Consider the following 15,993-nt stretch of genomic DNA (forward strand, 5'->3'; position numbering starts at 1 on the left):
AGTAATGCAGATGAATACAAAGAGTAAAATCAAAACAGAAATGAGCATCAAAGGGCTGTGTGTTAGTATCAAACATTCTGACATGTGCGTAATTAAAAACACAAGAGAGGAAACAGGATCAGAGAAATATCTGAAAAAATGAATGGCTGAGCGTTTTCCAAAAACGATGACAGACACAAACCCAGGGACCTGAGAAAGTCAAGTCAGATAAATGAAATAAAGTGCCCTGATACTTCCACCACGGTCATGGCAGAGAAGGCCAAGTGGAGAGACAAGACTTTCATCCCCACCAACTGTAACGAGTCCTCCCAGCCCAACTGCATTCACACCTACCCAGCAGTAATGAGTTGCTGCACCCCTCAGGGTTCAAGAAGGGAAGCTGGACTCCAACTTTTATCTCCTCCCCATAATATGTAGCCTCCCGGGTCGAGCCTCTTTCATTTACCAAAATGTATTTAAGATCTACCCAAGTTATTTAATGAATCAAGAGTTTGTTTCCTTTTATTGATGACTTGTATATCAATGTATAGATGTAAAATTGTTTATCCATTGTTTTCCTGTTTGAAAGACATCTGTGTCCTTTCCCATTGTTTATAAATAAAGGTGTTACAAACATTTGCTTATAGGTTTTTTGCATGAATATACATCAAGAACTGTGAAGGGTCTGAGATTTTTCCCTTACTTGCCGACAAACATGGATACTGGCAGAAGAGCCAAGAGTCCTGGGTCACCGACAAAGGACTTTACTACTAATGGCAATAACAGTAGCCAGAATGTCAGCTTTGTTTGGGCACCAGTTTCCTGAGTCCCAATTCCCATAGAGTGATATGAAGAGGGCTAAGTGACACTTGCACACACAGTAGGTTGTGTTAATGGAGAAGGACCCTGAACTCAGGAAAACTGTATATTCTTTAACGAACTGCAAACATGCATGTCCTTTGCTCTGGCGTTAGGTATTATCTTTATACTGGCTAATAAACACATCACTTTTTGCTCTGAAGGGAGCCAATATCTCTACATTCTAAGGCAGTTTGCTATATAAATATCCTTGAAAAGGCAGATCGAAGGTTCTTGAGATAAGATAGATTGTGGATTTGCAACCATTCCCTCTTTTGTTTTTTTTTATTTTTTTAATTTTTTTATACAATTTATTTTTTTAACATATGCAATTAATTTCCGTCATTTACAATACAGTAGTTTCAATGATACTCCAAACAGAAAAGCAAAGTAAAAAATCAAAACCCCCACTTCTATTTCATGTAATTAACTTATACAGAAATTAGAAGGTTAGGTACCAACTAGTTAATCACCTAATTTCACAGCTATCTGAAGTGGCAATTGTAATATAGCAGCTTATCTATGATACTTTCAAGATACATGATATAATTCATTACTTGCTCATAAGCTACAACACAGCCTGCTTAACCCTCTTTTGTAATACAGGCTTTTAGTGCATCAAGTTCCTTCCCAGCACTGTTAGCTTCATTGCCCAATCTTCACGTTTTGCTTAATTTTCATTAAATTCTATGAGATTTTAAATTTTCTTTGTGGCATTCTTTCATATCTGTGAATTGTTTAAAGCCTGTTCTTTAATTTCCAAATGTCCTGAGATTTTCATGTTGTTTTTCTGTTATTGATTTCTAGTTTGATACCACTATGGTCAGGAGACATCTGTATCAATTCTTTTAAATTTGTTAAGGATTGTTTTATGACTCAAGATATGTCTCTTTATGTGAATGTCCAATGTTTATTTGAAAAGAATATATATTCTATGGTTGGGTGGAGCATTCTATAAATGTTAATTAGATACGGTGAGTTGATGGTATTGTTCCTTCTTCCAAATCCTGGCTGACTGCTCAGTAGTGCTATCAACTGCTAAGACTGCGGTACCGAAGGCCTCAACTCTAATTGTTGATTTGTCCATTATTCCTTTTGACTCCATCAGATTTTGCTCCATTTACTTTGAAGCTTTGTTGTTCGGTACATACACATTTAGGATTGTTATCTTCTTTTTTGTAAACTATAGTTGAAACACAGTCTTACATAATAACTGCGCAAGTTTATACATTATGCTATGCTCACAAGTATAGCTAGAATTGTTATCTTCTCATTGATCTTTTTATTATATTACGTTTCTTGCAGTTCTCTTTGCTTTAAAGTCTACTTTATGTGATATTAACATAGTTACTACAGATTTAAAAAAATAGTGTTTACATATCTTTTCCATCCTTTTACTTTCAACCTATGTTATATTTGAATTGACTTTCTTACATACCACACAGAGCTGGATCACGTCTTTGTCTACTCTCCAACCTCTACCATGTAATTGGTATATTGGGATCATTTACATGTAGTTACTGATATTTAATTAGGTGTCCCATTTTTTACATGCATTTCCTCTGTTTCTCATTTATCTTATTTTTCCTTGCCTTGCTATGGATTATGTGAACATCTTTTAATGTTCTATTCTGATTTATTTGTGATATTTTTGAGTGTATTGTTTTATGTAGCTTTCTTCATGGATAGTTTAGGTATTTTCTTAGGTATATGTGTTACTTATCACAGTCTAATGATATTATGATTTACCACTTCAAGTTAAGTGTGAAAACTATCCTTCCACTTAGGTCCCTTTACTGTAACCATTTAAATACTATTAATTATCTGAAGTATTTCCTCTATATTCACTATAGATAGAGATGGTGTTAAACTTTTTCTTGAACCATGAAACATAATTAAATCAACCCATGAGGTTACAGATTTTCTCCTATGTTTACTTCTATATTCACCCATTCCACTGTTCTTCCATCATTTCTGAAGGTCCAAGCCTTCTTCCAATTTGGAGAGTTTCCATTAGCCATTCTTTAAGGGTAGGTCTCCTGGCAATAAATTCTCTTTGTTTTCCTTCTGCTTCAACACTGGCGGACAGTTTCACCAGATAGATGATTTCTGGCTTACAGTTCCTTTCTTTCAGTACTTGAAAAACGCTGTGTCACCTCCTTCTGGCCTCCTGGTTTCAGATGAGAAACTGGTGTCATTTGAATTGGTGTTCCTTTATAGCTTATGCGTTATTGCTCTTAAGTTGTTTTTAGGATCATTCTTTGTCTTTACTTTTCAGAAGATTAAATATAATGTGTTGTGGTATGGATTTCTTTGGTTTTACCCTCTCTAGGGTTTGCTTAGGCTCTTGAATTGTAGTTTTTATGTTTTTCACCAAATTTGGGGAGTTTTTAGCCATTACTTTTTTAAAATACTTTTTCAGTCCCACCCTCTCCTATCCTTTCTAGAATTATGATGACATGAATATTACATCTTTTTTACTGTCCCAGAGATCTCTGAGGCTCTGGTGGTACTGGCATCAGTTGTGTGCTCTTCTCATTCAAATGTGGATTTCTTGGATCATAGTATGATGAGTGATTGTTATGTCCTGGACAATTTGGTTACTATGTTAGGAGACTATTCCAATTTAAATGTCATTTAACAGACAGTCACCCTATTTAGGTTTAGTATGTTTATTTTAGCCTACCTTTGTGGGCTTTAATTCCAATGACAATTCAATTTTCTACTCCATGCAATCCAATTCTGGTCTGCTTTGTTCTTCTTATGCTGCTGGGTTTCCCACTCAGTTTCTATTTGGTGCTATCTGTAGGAAGCCCAGCAAAGGTATGTTTTTGGGCTGCCTATTGGTGCTAGGTGACCTTCTGGGGTTTAGGAGCAGAAGCTGCTGAACCTGACTCTACTTATGCCACTGAGTTGAGAGCAGAAACACACAAGGCTTTACCTTTGCTGTTGTTGGAGGACTGGACTTCTCATTGCTTCCCCAGGTGTGAAGCTGGGATGTCAGAAACTTTGCTGTTGCTGGCTGGTCACACCACCTACAGGTGACCTGGTTTTAGAAATGCCACTTCAGCAGCTGTAGGGGACCACCTGCCAGTACCCCATGTGTGGACTACAGTCTGAGATAGCCTGTGATATTGCTACTGTTACCGCTGCCAAAAGATCAGACTACTCACACATGCCACAATGTTGTGGCATAGACGCTGGGTGGCTGAGGACTTTACTGCTGCCCTTGTTTCTGGTGGATAAGACAGCCCGCCAGACTTGGGGTGTACAAGAAGGCAGCTGAAGTTTTGCTGCTTTTGCTGCTGCTGGTAGACTGGACCACTTGGCAGGATCTGACTGAGGAAGTCATGGCTTTACTCTTGCCACTGCTTCCAATGATCTAGACTACGTGCCAGGGCCTGGGTTGCGGAGTTTGGGGAGTCCACTAGATCATTGGTGGGCCTATCTTTTCCCAGTCCTTTAGTCAAAGAGGTGTAAATACATGACTCTACACATTTGTCAAAATCCATAGATCTATACACCAAAAAGAGTGCTTTTGCTGTGTACAAATTAAAATACAATTCAATTAGCATGAGGAAGGAAGCCAACATATTAATAATGAATTATATAACCACACTGAGGTAGCTGAGTAAAAAAGTATCTGACTTCAAGAACTTCAGGAAACAGTTTTTTGACTAGATAGTGTAAGGTTAAAGAGAGAAAGAACTATATGTAAACACTGTACTCCAGCTGATAAATGTTTTTCTCAGATTATGGATTAGAAATTCTGAAACTATACATATACTAGGGTTGAACGAATAACCAAATACAATACGAATAATGAAAATCAGGTTTTTCATGGTCAAAGAAGCAAATACACTCATTACAAATAATTCCTGTGGCTCTGGACTGGAGTAAGAGTTATTAGTATGGCTCCTAGTTTTATTTTATAAGTTTCTTTCTTTCTTTTTGAGAGAGAGAAAGCATGTGTGCAAGAATGTGTGCAAGCAGGGGAGGGGCAGAGAGAATCCCAAGCAGGCTTCACACACAGCATGGAGGATCAATCCCATGACCATGAGATCATGACCTTGGCTAATATCAAGAGTCAGATGCTTAACCAACTAAGCCACCCAGGCGTCCCTTTTTTTTTAAAATGAAAATATAGATAATAGACACAGAAATATAGATGTTTATGGATTGATGGGCGATTGTACATATATTTCCCATCTCTGTCCACTGAGAGAGCCTAGAGGCAGTGAGTCCAGTAGCAACAATAAGTGTTCCTAAGTGCCCAGATTTTGGTTTGCAAATACTACTTTCTAATAAAAGAAACAAGGGTTCCTTGGAGAAGTGGTAAATTCCAGGATTGAGGCAGGAAAATATAAGATGATCATGAAATATCTCATAGTGCCAGAAAAAAAGCAAGTATTCAAGAAAAAAAAAAGATAGATGCCTATGTGAAGAACACAGGGGACAACCTAAAAAAGTTCCCAATGGCCAGTGTGGGAACAAGCTTAGTAACAAAATAAATAATATTATTATTGACTTATTCCCAAAAGAGTAAATAAATATCCATGAGTCCAAAATGAAATAAATACATGAATGAATGAATAAACAAAAGGGGGGAAGGGGAAGCTCTTCATTATAGAAGAATTCTAACACAAAAATGTGAAAGGAATAGAAGAAATAGATAGTCACCATAAGAACAGCACAGTAATAACTGCTGTAGAGATGATCCACCACTGAATGTTAAATTAGTGGGCAAAAGTTTAAGACACAAAGGATATGCACATAGCCTCAAAGTACCACCTCCAAAACACGTATAATCTATAAAAAGAAAAAAAAAATGGGGCACCTGGGTGGCTCAGTCAGTTAAGTGGCCAACTTCAGCTCAGGTCATGATCTCACAGTTCATGGGTTCGAGCTCCACATCAGGCTCTGTGGTGACAACTCAGAGTCTGGAGCTTGCTTCATATTCTGTGTCTCCCTCTCTCTCTGTTCCTCCCCTATCTCTATCTCTCTGTCTCTCTCTCTCCAAAATAAATAAAGAGTAAAAAAAATTTTAAGTAACTTTACAGGGGAGAAACCTATCAGATGCCACCTTACCCAAGAGATCAAAATTAACACCACTAGTAGCAAGGCATATCACCATGATGCACTGAGAAGGACACAGCACCTCTGTGGTATTCCAACCCCAATCTAACCATCAGAAAACATCAGATAAAACCAGATTTGAGAACATTCTACAAAACACCTGATCAAAAGGTCATGAAAGACAAGGCATCACTGAGGATGTGAGACTGAGGAGACACTGCAACTAACCGTAATGTGGGGGCACAAGTGAAAGAGGTGAAGGGGATTAAGAGGTACAAGCTACCAGTTATCAAATAATTAAGTCATGAGAATGAAAAGTACAGCAGAGGGATTATAGTCAATAATATTATAATAGAATTGTATGGTGACAGATGGTGACTATACCTACTGTGTGGAGCACTGGGTAATGGAGAGAATTGTCACAGCACTATGTTGTTCACCTGAAACTAATATGAAACTGTATGTCACCTATATTTCAATAATAAATAAATAAAAATTTTCAGAAATAAAATAGCTTGTATAGAAAGACTAATAAACCCTGGATGAAGTCTATAATTTAGTTAATAACGGATATGTGATTTTTCTTAATTTTTGGTTTTGTTTTGCTTTAAATAGACTTTTTTTTGAACAGGCTCTAAGGGCACCTAGGTGGCTCATTTGGTTGAGTGTCCAACTTCGGCTCAGGTCATGATCTCACAGTTTATGGGTTCAAGCCCCCTGTCACACTCTGTGCTGACAGCTCAGAGCCTGGAGCCTGTTTAGGATTCTATATCTACCTCTTTCTCTCTCTGCCCCTCCCTTGCTTGTGCACACACATGCTCTCGCACGCTCGCTCTCTCTCTCAAATATAAACAAACATTTAAAAAATTGGCTCTAAGCCTAATGAGGCTCAAACTCAGGACCCCAATGTCAAGAGTCACAGACTCTACCAACCGACCCAGCCAGGCACCCCTGTGACTTTCTTAGTTTTGACAATTGAACTATGTTTACATCAAATGTTAACATTAGGGGAAACTAAAGGGTATTACAGGCACCCTCTGTACTATCTTTGCAACTCTTTCATAAGTCCAAAATGATTTCAAATTAAAAAGTTAAAAAAAATCCCACTAAAGAACTGCTTTAGCATTTGGGCAGCAGAAATGTAGCTTAGCTGATACACAGAACAACTCTTCTCTCCAGGCCCCATATCAATAGTCTTGTTGACAAGTCTACCATTCAGGGAATGTTGCAAAGATCTTAGAAAAGCTAGGAGAAAGCCAGACTGGGAATCATGAGAAAGATGGTCAGGAGTTGGTGCCTCTTCTGTACCTGCTCCTTCCCTGCTTCTCCAGCCGCCTTGGCCAGGCCCCACCCCCAACTACTGGGCAGACTTGGCCCCAGCTTGTGCTCCTTTGACCTTGGACTGGCTAGGCCTGCTTGGGGAACTGCTGCTCCAACACTAGCACAAAGCAGTTTCAGAACGCTGTAGTGGTATCCTGAATTTATTGGGTTTATTTTTGAGCCAAACCAGTCAAAAGAATATAGAGAAATCCAGTCTTTAAAAATAAAGTTTGCACATTCAGCAAGCAAGAGAGCCTCAGTGAAAATTTCTGAAGATAACAGAATTATATTTTAGAAATAATGATTTGAATTATATTTTTAGCCATTCAGATGGCTGGTTCAATTCATTAGTGATTTCTATATAAAGCGGCACCTGTTAGTGCTTTTTTTAAAAATGTTTTTTATTTATTTTTGAGAGACAGAGAGAGAGACAGAGCAAGCAGGGGAGGGTCAGAGAGAGAGGGAGATACAGCATCCAAGACAGGCTCCAGGCTCTGAGCTGTCAGCACCGAGCCCGATGCAGGGCTCAAACCCACTAACCATGAGACCATGACCTGAGCCGAAGTCGGACGCTTAACCGATTGAGCCACCCAGATGCCCCTGTTAGTGCTTTTATCTAATGAGACTATATATGTGATATCTTGTTATGAGAAACTCTAAATAAGTGGGCTCTAAATTAACAACCACCTATAGTCCGTAAAAGGAGTAATTTCACTAGCTAATCCTGGAAATTTATCAAGGGGGGTGTGAATTGAATATTCTTTCCCAGGATAAGGTGGCCACTTTGATCAAGATCTTACAGGCATCATAATTTCTTACAGAACATATGTCTTCCTTCTCCCATTTTTAAAAACCCAGTCCCAAGGGAATTCTGGTATATCTCAATATTCAGGAAGCTCTGCTAATGTCCATTTGTGGCTTCCTGTCAAATCCAGGACACCCACGCATTGAACTATTTAAAGATGTTTATGATCTACACTTGACTTTTTGAGAAGAGCCTTAGTTTCAATTTTAGTGTATCTCAAATATCTGGAATGCTTTGTGGTTCTGGAAAGAGATTTTTTTTAATTAAGGTAAATTCAAGATAAGAGAAAATTCAAAGAAAGGAAAATTTCCCCCAGTAATCTAAGTGCCAAGAGCAGTTCTCCAATGACAGGCAGGCCTGAAGAAGTGATTTCCTTTTCTCACTGTATCCTGCCCCCAGCCCCTCTCTCCTTGCTTTGTCACCAGCTCATCACTTTTGAACAAAGTCAACTGTTAAAAATAGCTGAAATATATCATTTGAAACAATAATGAGGTTTCAGGAGGATCTAATCTGAATGTTTGAGTACAAAAAAATTAAATTTTGACATTTGTCTTCATAAAGGGGTGCGATCTGAGCCACGGGCAGATCCAAAAATGGTGTGCTGTGAACAGAAGCCTATCCAAATGCTAAGATGGTGACTCATGAGCTTGGATTCATGTGACCACTGTAAACAAAATGAGCGCCTGTGGGAAACCCCTGCTGTCTCGGGGCTCAGAACCCTTTTCTCAAGAATTTCCATGGCATGAATTAACTTAGCAGGAGATCAAGTCAGGTTTCTCCCCCCAGACCCAGCATCCACCCTTCCTACCTTGATGTCTCTAACCCAGGACTGAGCCGCTTGCAAACTACCTTCACTGATTTCAACAAGTTTTTCCTGCCAAGCAACTGCTTGAGCATCAAACTGCACAAAATTGAATTTCCTTTTATATTTCAGCTGTTCCTGTAAGAGAAAATTATTATTTAACCAAAACACCACTCAGATGTAAGAAAAGGTTAGACGAGGTCACAGTTTGATAAATTTTAATCACTATGACATCTCTTTACAGCTCTGGAAGCTAGAAAGTACATTCAAAAAAGAAAATCTTTTCAGCAAATATTTAAATAACATTTATACATAGTTTGGATATTACACTTTAACAAATGCATATATGTATGAATATATTATATATATCACATATATGCATATGTTTTTATACATAAAATGACCTTAAATGTTGTGTTTAATACTGACATTAATGGTATACCACATACACACACTAAATGCAATCTGCTTAAAATAAAGAAATCCAAAATGCCATCATCATTTTGGGCATCATCTTTTTGTTAAGGCGAGTATTTGGTTACACATTTTTTAAATTTGTTTCCACCAACTCACATTTCTCCAGCAGAGGTTTATAGAATTAAAACTTGTATTTTGCATTTGTCAACACTCCCCACAATTATTTTCTGTAGTAACGCATCGATACTACTCATTTGTGACAGTACCCGGATATCCATTCTAGGAGTTGGGAAGCAGAAGCAGTCTGCTTCAGGTCACACAACTCAGAGAGAGCATAGGTAGAATAAGAATTGGATGCTCCTAACCATCAGCCTACGCTCCTTCCATACATGAGTTCTGGGCCCAGTACAAGCAACATCCCTAATAAACACTGGAAATTAAAATAAAAATGCCGAGCTGAAGAGCATCTGGAAAACAATGAAGATGTGTGCACTCCACAGATTTCAGGACAGAGAAAACCTGAAGCAATGGACACTGAAGCTTCCTTAGCAGCCCACATGTCACAGAAAGAACCCTCCCCCCACCATGAGAAGGGTCTGCATGCAAAGGAGAACTGGCAAAAGAGATTTTATCTGAAGTGGTGTCCCTGTAGATGCCTGAGTGCAGACCTCACCTGTGCACCTTGCAGAAACAATGCAGGTGAAGGCTGCTAAAGGACCCCCAAATCCATGCACCTGACAGTTCCATCTAACCTGTATCAACTGGATGATCTTGCCCTTCATGAAGTCCAGTTTGCTCTTCATTGAATGAGATGTATCAATGAGGACGTAGACACAATCATTACGTACTTTTCCAAAGAGGATTTGACTTCCATCCTGTAGCCACTTAATCCTAGGCAGGAAATAGGTTGAAAGTGAATTTTTATAGCCTGTGGCAATGACAGATCTCTCTAAGAACTTAATAAGACATCTACAGAGGCCAAGCTGTACTATATTGTTTATGCGCAATCTTCTGTGAGTGGATTACTCATTTGGAGGGTTTTCTGTGGAAAATCCTACATTTGGGCTGGCTCCTTTGTCACCCCCACCTCCACTATCCATCATCAATCCAAGTAAAACAGAAGTAGAAAAACCAACAGGACAGAAAAATAAATCCAATACTGTGTTCCGAAGCCCAAAGTAAATTACTTCCTGTCATCTGATACTTTCAATCTGTCAGTGACTTCAGACCATTTGTTCTTTTAGCCCTGCTGACTGCAGTCAAGCTAGTAATGCCAGCACATTTCCAAAGCTTCAGTGAAGCTTATGGACCATATCAAGTACCCCAGATCCCTATAATAACTAAGCATCAGGCAGTTGGAGGAGAAGGACTGCTTCTGTGATTGGAACTCAGGCTCCCATAACAGGACGTAAATTAAGTTCAAGGCAAGACCTGGGGTAAGGGGTAAGCAGAGGGAAAAAATCCTTGCAACTTGAATTCAGAGTTTACCAAGGCCTAGTCAACTACAATTTGTAAGGCAAAATATTGATGAAGAGGTTGCTGCATAGAAGCAGAGATGGTAGGGAATGATGGACAGAGAGAGAAAAGAAGAGAATAATATATTCTGGCCATCTGCAGAGAGTGCCCTAAAGATTTTGGCTAAGTAGGGGTGCCTGGGTGGCTCAGCTGGTTAAGCATCCAACTTTGGCTTAAGTCATGATCTCATGGTTCTTCAGTTGGAGCCACACATCAGGCTCTGTGCTGACAGATTGGAGCCTGGAACTTGCTTTGGCTTTGGCTTTTGAATTTTTGCTTTGGATTCTGTGTCTCCCTCTTTCTCTGCCCCTCCCCTGCCCTCTCTCTGATTCTCTCTCAAATAAACATTTAAAAAAAAGGATTCTGGATAAGTAATAATCAGGGCATGCATATGAAGAAACTACTAAAGCCAAGGAACAAATCACCATAAAGGAGTAACCAGATCAGCACCTTAGAGCTTACCCAGGGCTAGTTCATCTTCCAAACAACCAGAGTGGGAAAGCCTCCTTAAAACATGGGACATCAAGTAGAGTTTTCATAAGGGCATTGCCTTAGTAGAAAGACCAAATTAGCCCCATACTAAAGGCTGCCCTGGACCTATGTTAATATAACTTAAAAGCAAGCCCCATAGGGATCCAAGTGATAACAAGGAACATAACTGCATCATGAAACATGTATTTTAAAAATACAGCAAAATCCAGTACCCAACAATGTAAAATTCAAAATGTCTGGGGGCATCTGGGTGGCTCAGTAAGCGGCTGGCTTCAGCTCAGGTCATGATCTCATGGTTCGTGGGTTTGAGCCCCGCGTCGGGCTCTGTGCTGACAGCTAGCTCAGAGTCTGGAGCCTGCTTCAGATTCTGTGTCTCCCTCTCTCTCTGACCCTCCCCTGCTTACACTGTCTCTCTCTGTCTCTCAAAAATAAATAAAAGACATAAAAAATTAAAATTAAAAATGTCTGCATTCCAGTAAAAAATTACCAGGCATACAAAGAAGCAGGAAAATATGACCCACAATCAGAAGAAAAACAGATCAATAGAAACAGACCCTAAAATAATACAAATGATAGAATTAGTAGAAAAGGATGTTACACAGCTATTATAAACACAATCCATATTTTCAACAAGGTAAAGTAAAAGCAAACTGAGGACAGAAATAGACAATATAAAAGGGAATGTACTGAGATGCACAATAACGAAAATGAAAAATATACTACATGGTATTAACAGACATCAGACACTAATCGAAGAAAAGATCAGGGAACATTAGGAAAGACATTGCAATAGGAAGCAATTTAAATGAAAACAACCAGAGAGCCTGAGTGGCGCTTGGTCTGTTAAGCATCTGACTTGGGCTCAGATCATGATCTCATGGCTCTTAGATTTCAAGCCCTGCATGAGGCTTTGTGCTGACAGCTCAGAGCCTAAAGCCTGTTTTGGATTCTATGTCTTCCTCACTCTCTGTCCCTGCCCTGCTCACACTCTTCTCAAAAATAAAAACATTTTAAAAATAATAAAATGGGAACAGAGAAAAAGCCTAAAAATAGAGAATAAACAACCAATAGAACAATGTCAATGAGTCTAAAATACATGTAGAAACTAAGAAAAAGGAGAAAAAGGAAAACAGAAAAAACATTTGGAGAAATATGACCAAATGTTTCCAATTTTGATAAAACAATATACCCATATATACAAGAAGCTCAAAGAACCTAAACAGAAGAAAAATGGGAAAAAAGAAAATCACCAACACACATCATAATATAATTTAAAATACAATGATAAAGAAAAAAGTCTTAAAAGCATCCAGACGCAACATAAAAATAAAGAAGACTTTTTATCATAAATATAACAAACCAAAAGATAATGGAGAAAGATTTAAAAAAATTTTTTTATGTTTTTTATTTATTTTTGAGAGATAGAGACAGTGCAATCAGGGGAGGGTCAGAGAGAGAGGAAGATACAGAATCTGAAGCAGGCTCCAGGTTCTGAGCTAACCATCAGCACAGAGCCTGAAGCAGGGCTTGAACCCATGAACTGTGAGATCATGACCTGAGCCGAAGCTGGATGCTTAACTGACTGAGCACCCCTGGAGAAAGATTTTTAAAGTACTGAAATATAAAAGTGTAAGCCTATAACTCTATATAAAGTAAAACAAAAAAATCTCCCAAAAACAAAAGAAAATTAAAGAGTTTTTCAGATTAAAACAGCTGAGGTAATTCATTACCAACATACCTGCACTGGGATAAATACAAAAGAATAAAGAGGTGCAGAAATATCAAATATGTGGATAAATACAAAACACATTAATTCTCATTTTAAATCTATCTATACAACAATTGATTATTAATAATGTGTTATGGGTTTATAGCATATGTTGAAATACAGTATAGGACAATAATAGGGGTGGCCTGGGTGGCTCAGTCAGGTGAGCATCTAACTCTTGATCTCATTTCATGTCTTGATCTCAGGATTGTGAGTTCAGGCCCCGCACTGGGCTCTGCCCTGGGCATGAAGCCTACTTAAAAAAAAAAGCAGGGTAGGGGAGGGGTGGAAAGGACAACAATAGAAAAGACAGAAGGGGGAATGGAAGTTGTATGATTTTTATGATATAGATGAAGTAAAATATTATTTGAAGGTAGACTGTGGTAAGTTAAAGATGTATACTGTAAATGCTAATGCTGTCACACACACACACACACACACACACACACACACACACACAAACAAAATAAAGAGGTAGAGTTTATAAGCTGACAGTAGAAGTAAAATGGAATCATAAAAAATATTCCATCAAAAGATGTTAGATAAAGAGTGAAAAGGGAACAAAGAACAGATGAGACAAAAAACAAATAGCAAGATCTAGATTTAAATCCAACCAAATAAATAATCACATTAAAAGAAAATGATCTTAATACTCCAATTAAAAGGTAGAGATTAGAAATGACTTATCAAAATGAGAAGAGATAATAAGTGTCAGAGAGGATGTGGAGAAAAGGGAGCCCTTGTGCACTGTTGGTGGGACTGTAATTGGTGCAGCCACTATGGAAGACATCACGATATTTCCTCAAAAATTAAAATTAGGACTACCACACATTCTAGCAATTATGCTTCCAGGTATTTATCCAAAAAAGAAAACACTAACTTCAAAAGATATATGCAGCCCCATGTTCACTACAGCACTTTTTACCATAGCCAAGATATGGAAATAACCTGTCTATCAACAGATGAATGGATAAATTGTTGTGTGTGTGTGTATATATATATGTATATGTATATATACACATATATACACAGTGGAATATTGTTCAGACATAAAAAATAATGAATTCTTGCCATTTTCAATAACATGGGTGGACCTTGAAGGCATTCCACTAAGTGAGGTAAGTCAGACAGAGAGACAAATACCATATCATCTCTCTTATATGTGGAATCTAAAAGAAAGACAAAAAACAAGTTCATAGATACAGAAAACAAACAGACTGATGACTCCAAGAGAAAGGGTGGAAAAAAATGGGTGAAGGGTACCAAAAGATAAAAAGAAACAAACCAAAAAACCCAACCAGAGGATGGTGAGGTGATAAATGGAAGATTTTAGGAACTTTTCTTTATCTCTAGTATTGAAAATTTTGTGATAATATATGCTGGATAGGTCTTTTTACTCACTTTCTAGACATTCCTTGCAACTTTCTTTCAGTTTGGAAACATCTTTCAGCTTTGAAATTTTTCTTATGAGATTTCCCCTTCATTTTATGTATGGCTATAAGCTATCTATTTGTATGTACACATGGATGTTAACATCAACCACAGGATGCTTGTGTCACTTTCTGAGAGATTGCCTTCATCTTCCAGTCCTCCCATTTATTCTAGCTATCATATTTTGAAGAGCTCTTGCTATATGTATATACAACAGTTTTTTCCAACTTTCTGAGTGCCATATATTCTATCTTTCTGAGAATATTAACAGGTTGGTTTTCTCCAAAGTTTTGTTTTTGTTTTTTTACTCCCTACATTATCAATTATCTTAGTTTGCTTGTCTGTCTGTTTTGGAGAACAATATGGAATTAAAAGAAAAGGCAGAGATGGATTGTATTTAAAAAACAATATATTCTGTTGATAAGAAACCTATTCAATATAAGACACAAACAGGTAAAGTAAAAAGATAGAAAAAAAAACCCATGCAAAAAATGATCAAAAGCACCCAGGAGCAGCTCTACTGATATCGGACAAAGCAGATTTCAAAACAGGAATATTCCCAGAGATTAAAAAGCACATTTCATAATATTAAAGGAACTGATTCATCAAGAGAACATAACAACCCTAACTGTACATGCATCTACTAATAGTTTCAAAATACATGAAGGAAAAAAGTGACAGAATTGAAAAAAGAATGAGCAAATCCACAACTATAGCTGGAGATTTCAATGTTCTTCTCTCAACAATTTGTAGAACAATTAAATAAAAAAAGAGTAATGATATGGAAGACTGAAACAACTATATAAACCAACTTGAACTGAGATACTGATAGTATATTCCACCCAACAAAAGCAGAATATGTAGCTTTTCTTCATATTCTGGGCCACAAAACAGGTCTCAATAAATTTATAAGAACTAAAGTCATACAGTATCCATCTGTCCATAGTGATATTAAAAGATATCAGAAAATCCACAAATACTTGTGAGGTAAACAACATATTTCTCAATAACCTTTGCTCAAAGAAGAATTATAAGGGAAATTCGTGAAATATTTTTAAATGACTGTAATGAAATACAACACAATGTGAGAGGCAGCTAAAGCAATATCAGAAGAAATTTTAAATGTGTATATTAGAAAGTTCTCAAATCAGTGATCTAAGCATCCATCTTAAGAAACTCAACCCAAAGTAAGGAGAAAAAGGAAATTTTATAATAAAGAGTAGAAATCAATGGCACCAAAAGAAGAAAACCATACAGAAAAAAATAAACAAACCACTGACACCAAAAGCTGGTTCTTCAAAAAGATCAATAAAATGGATAACCTCCAACCAGGCTGATAATAAAGAAAACATAAACTATTAACATCAGTTCTATCTACGTGTATGTGAAGAAATTGAATACATAATGAAAAACCTGCCTACAAAGAAAAACTACAGTCCCAGAGGGTTTCAATAGTGAATTCTACATACCTTTAAGGGAGAGATGATACCAACTCTCCACAAAGACTTCTGGAGAATAGAAGAAGGGAGA

The 15,993-nt window shown here is 37.6% G+C and overlaps 1 protein-coding gene across 10 annotated transcripts in view; it reads right to left on the minus strand.

Annotated features, from left to right (window-relative positions):
* VWA3B (von Willebrand factor A domain containing 3B) overlaps window positions 1-15,993 on the minus strand; it is a 201,411-nt gene that overhangs the window by 91,586 nt on the left and 93,832 nt on the right. For all 10 annotated transcript variants that reach the window (XM_029937205.1, XM_029937213.1, XM_029937211.1 and 7 more), the window contains 2 exons: window positions 10,010-10,148; window positions 8,847-8,978 (listed from right to left, as the gene is read on the minus strand). In XM_029937205.1, coding sequence (XP_029793065.1) covers window positions 8,847-8,978; window positions 10,010-10,148 — 271 coding nt within the window. The remainder of the gene's footprint in view (window positions 1-8,846; window positions 8,979-10,009; window positions 10,149-15,993) is intronic.

Source organism: Suricata suricatta, chromosome 4 (genome assembly GCF_006229205.1).
Source record: "Suricata suricatta isolate VVHF042 chromosome 4, meerkat_22Aug2017_6uvM2_HiC, whole genome shotgun sequence".
In the NCBI taxonomy this organism is placed as follows: domain Eukaryota; kingdom Metazoa; phylum Chordata; class Mammalia; order Carnivora; family Herpestidae; genus Suricata; species Suricata suricatta.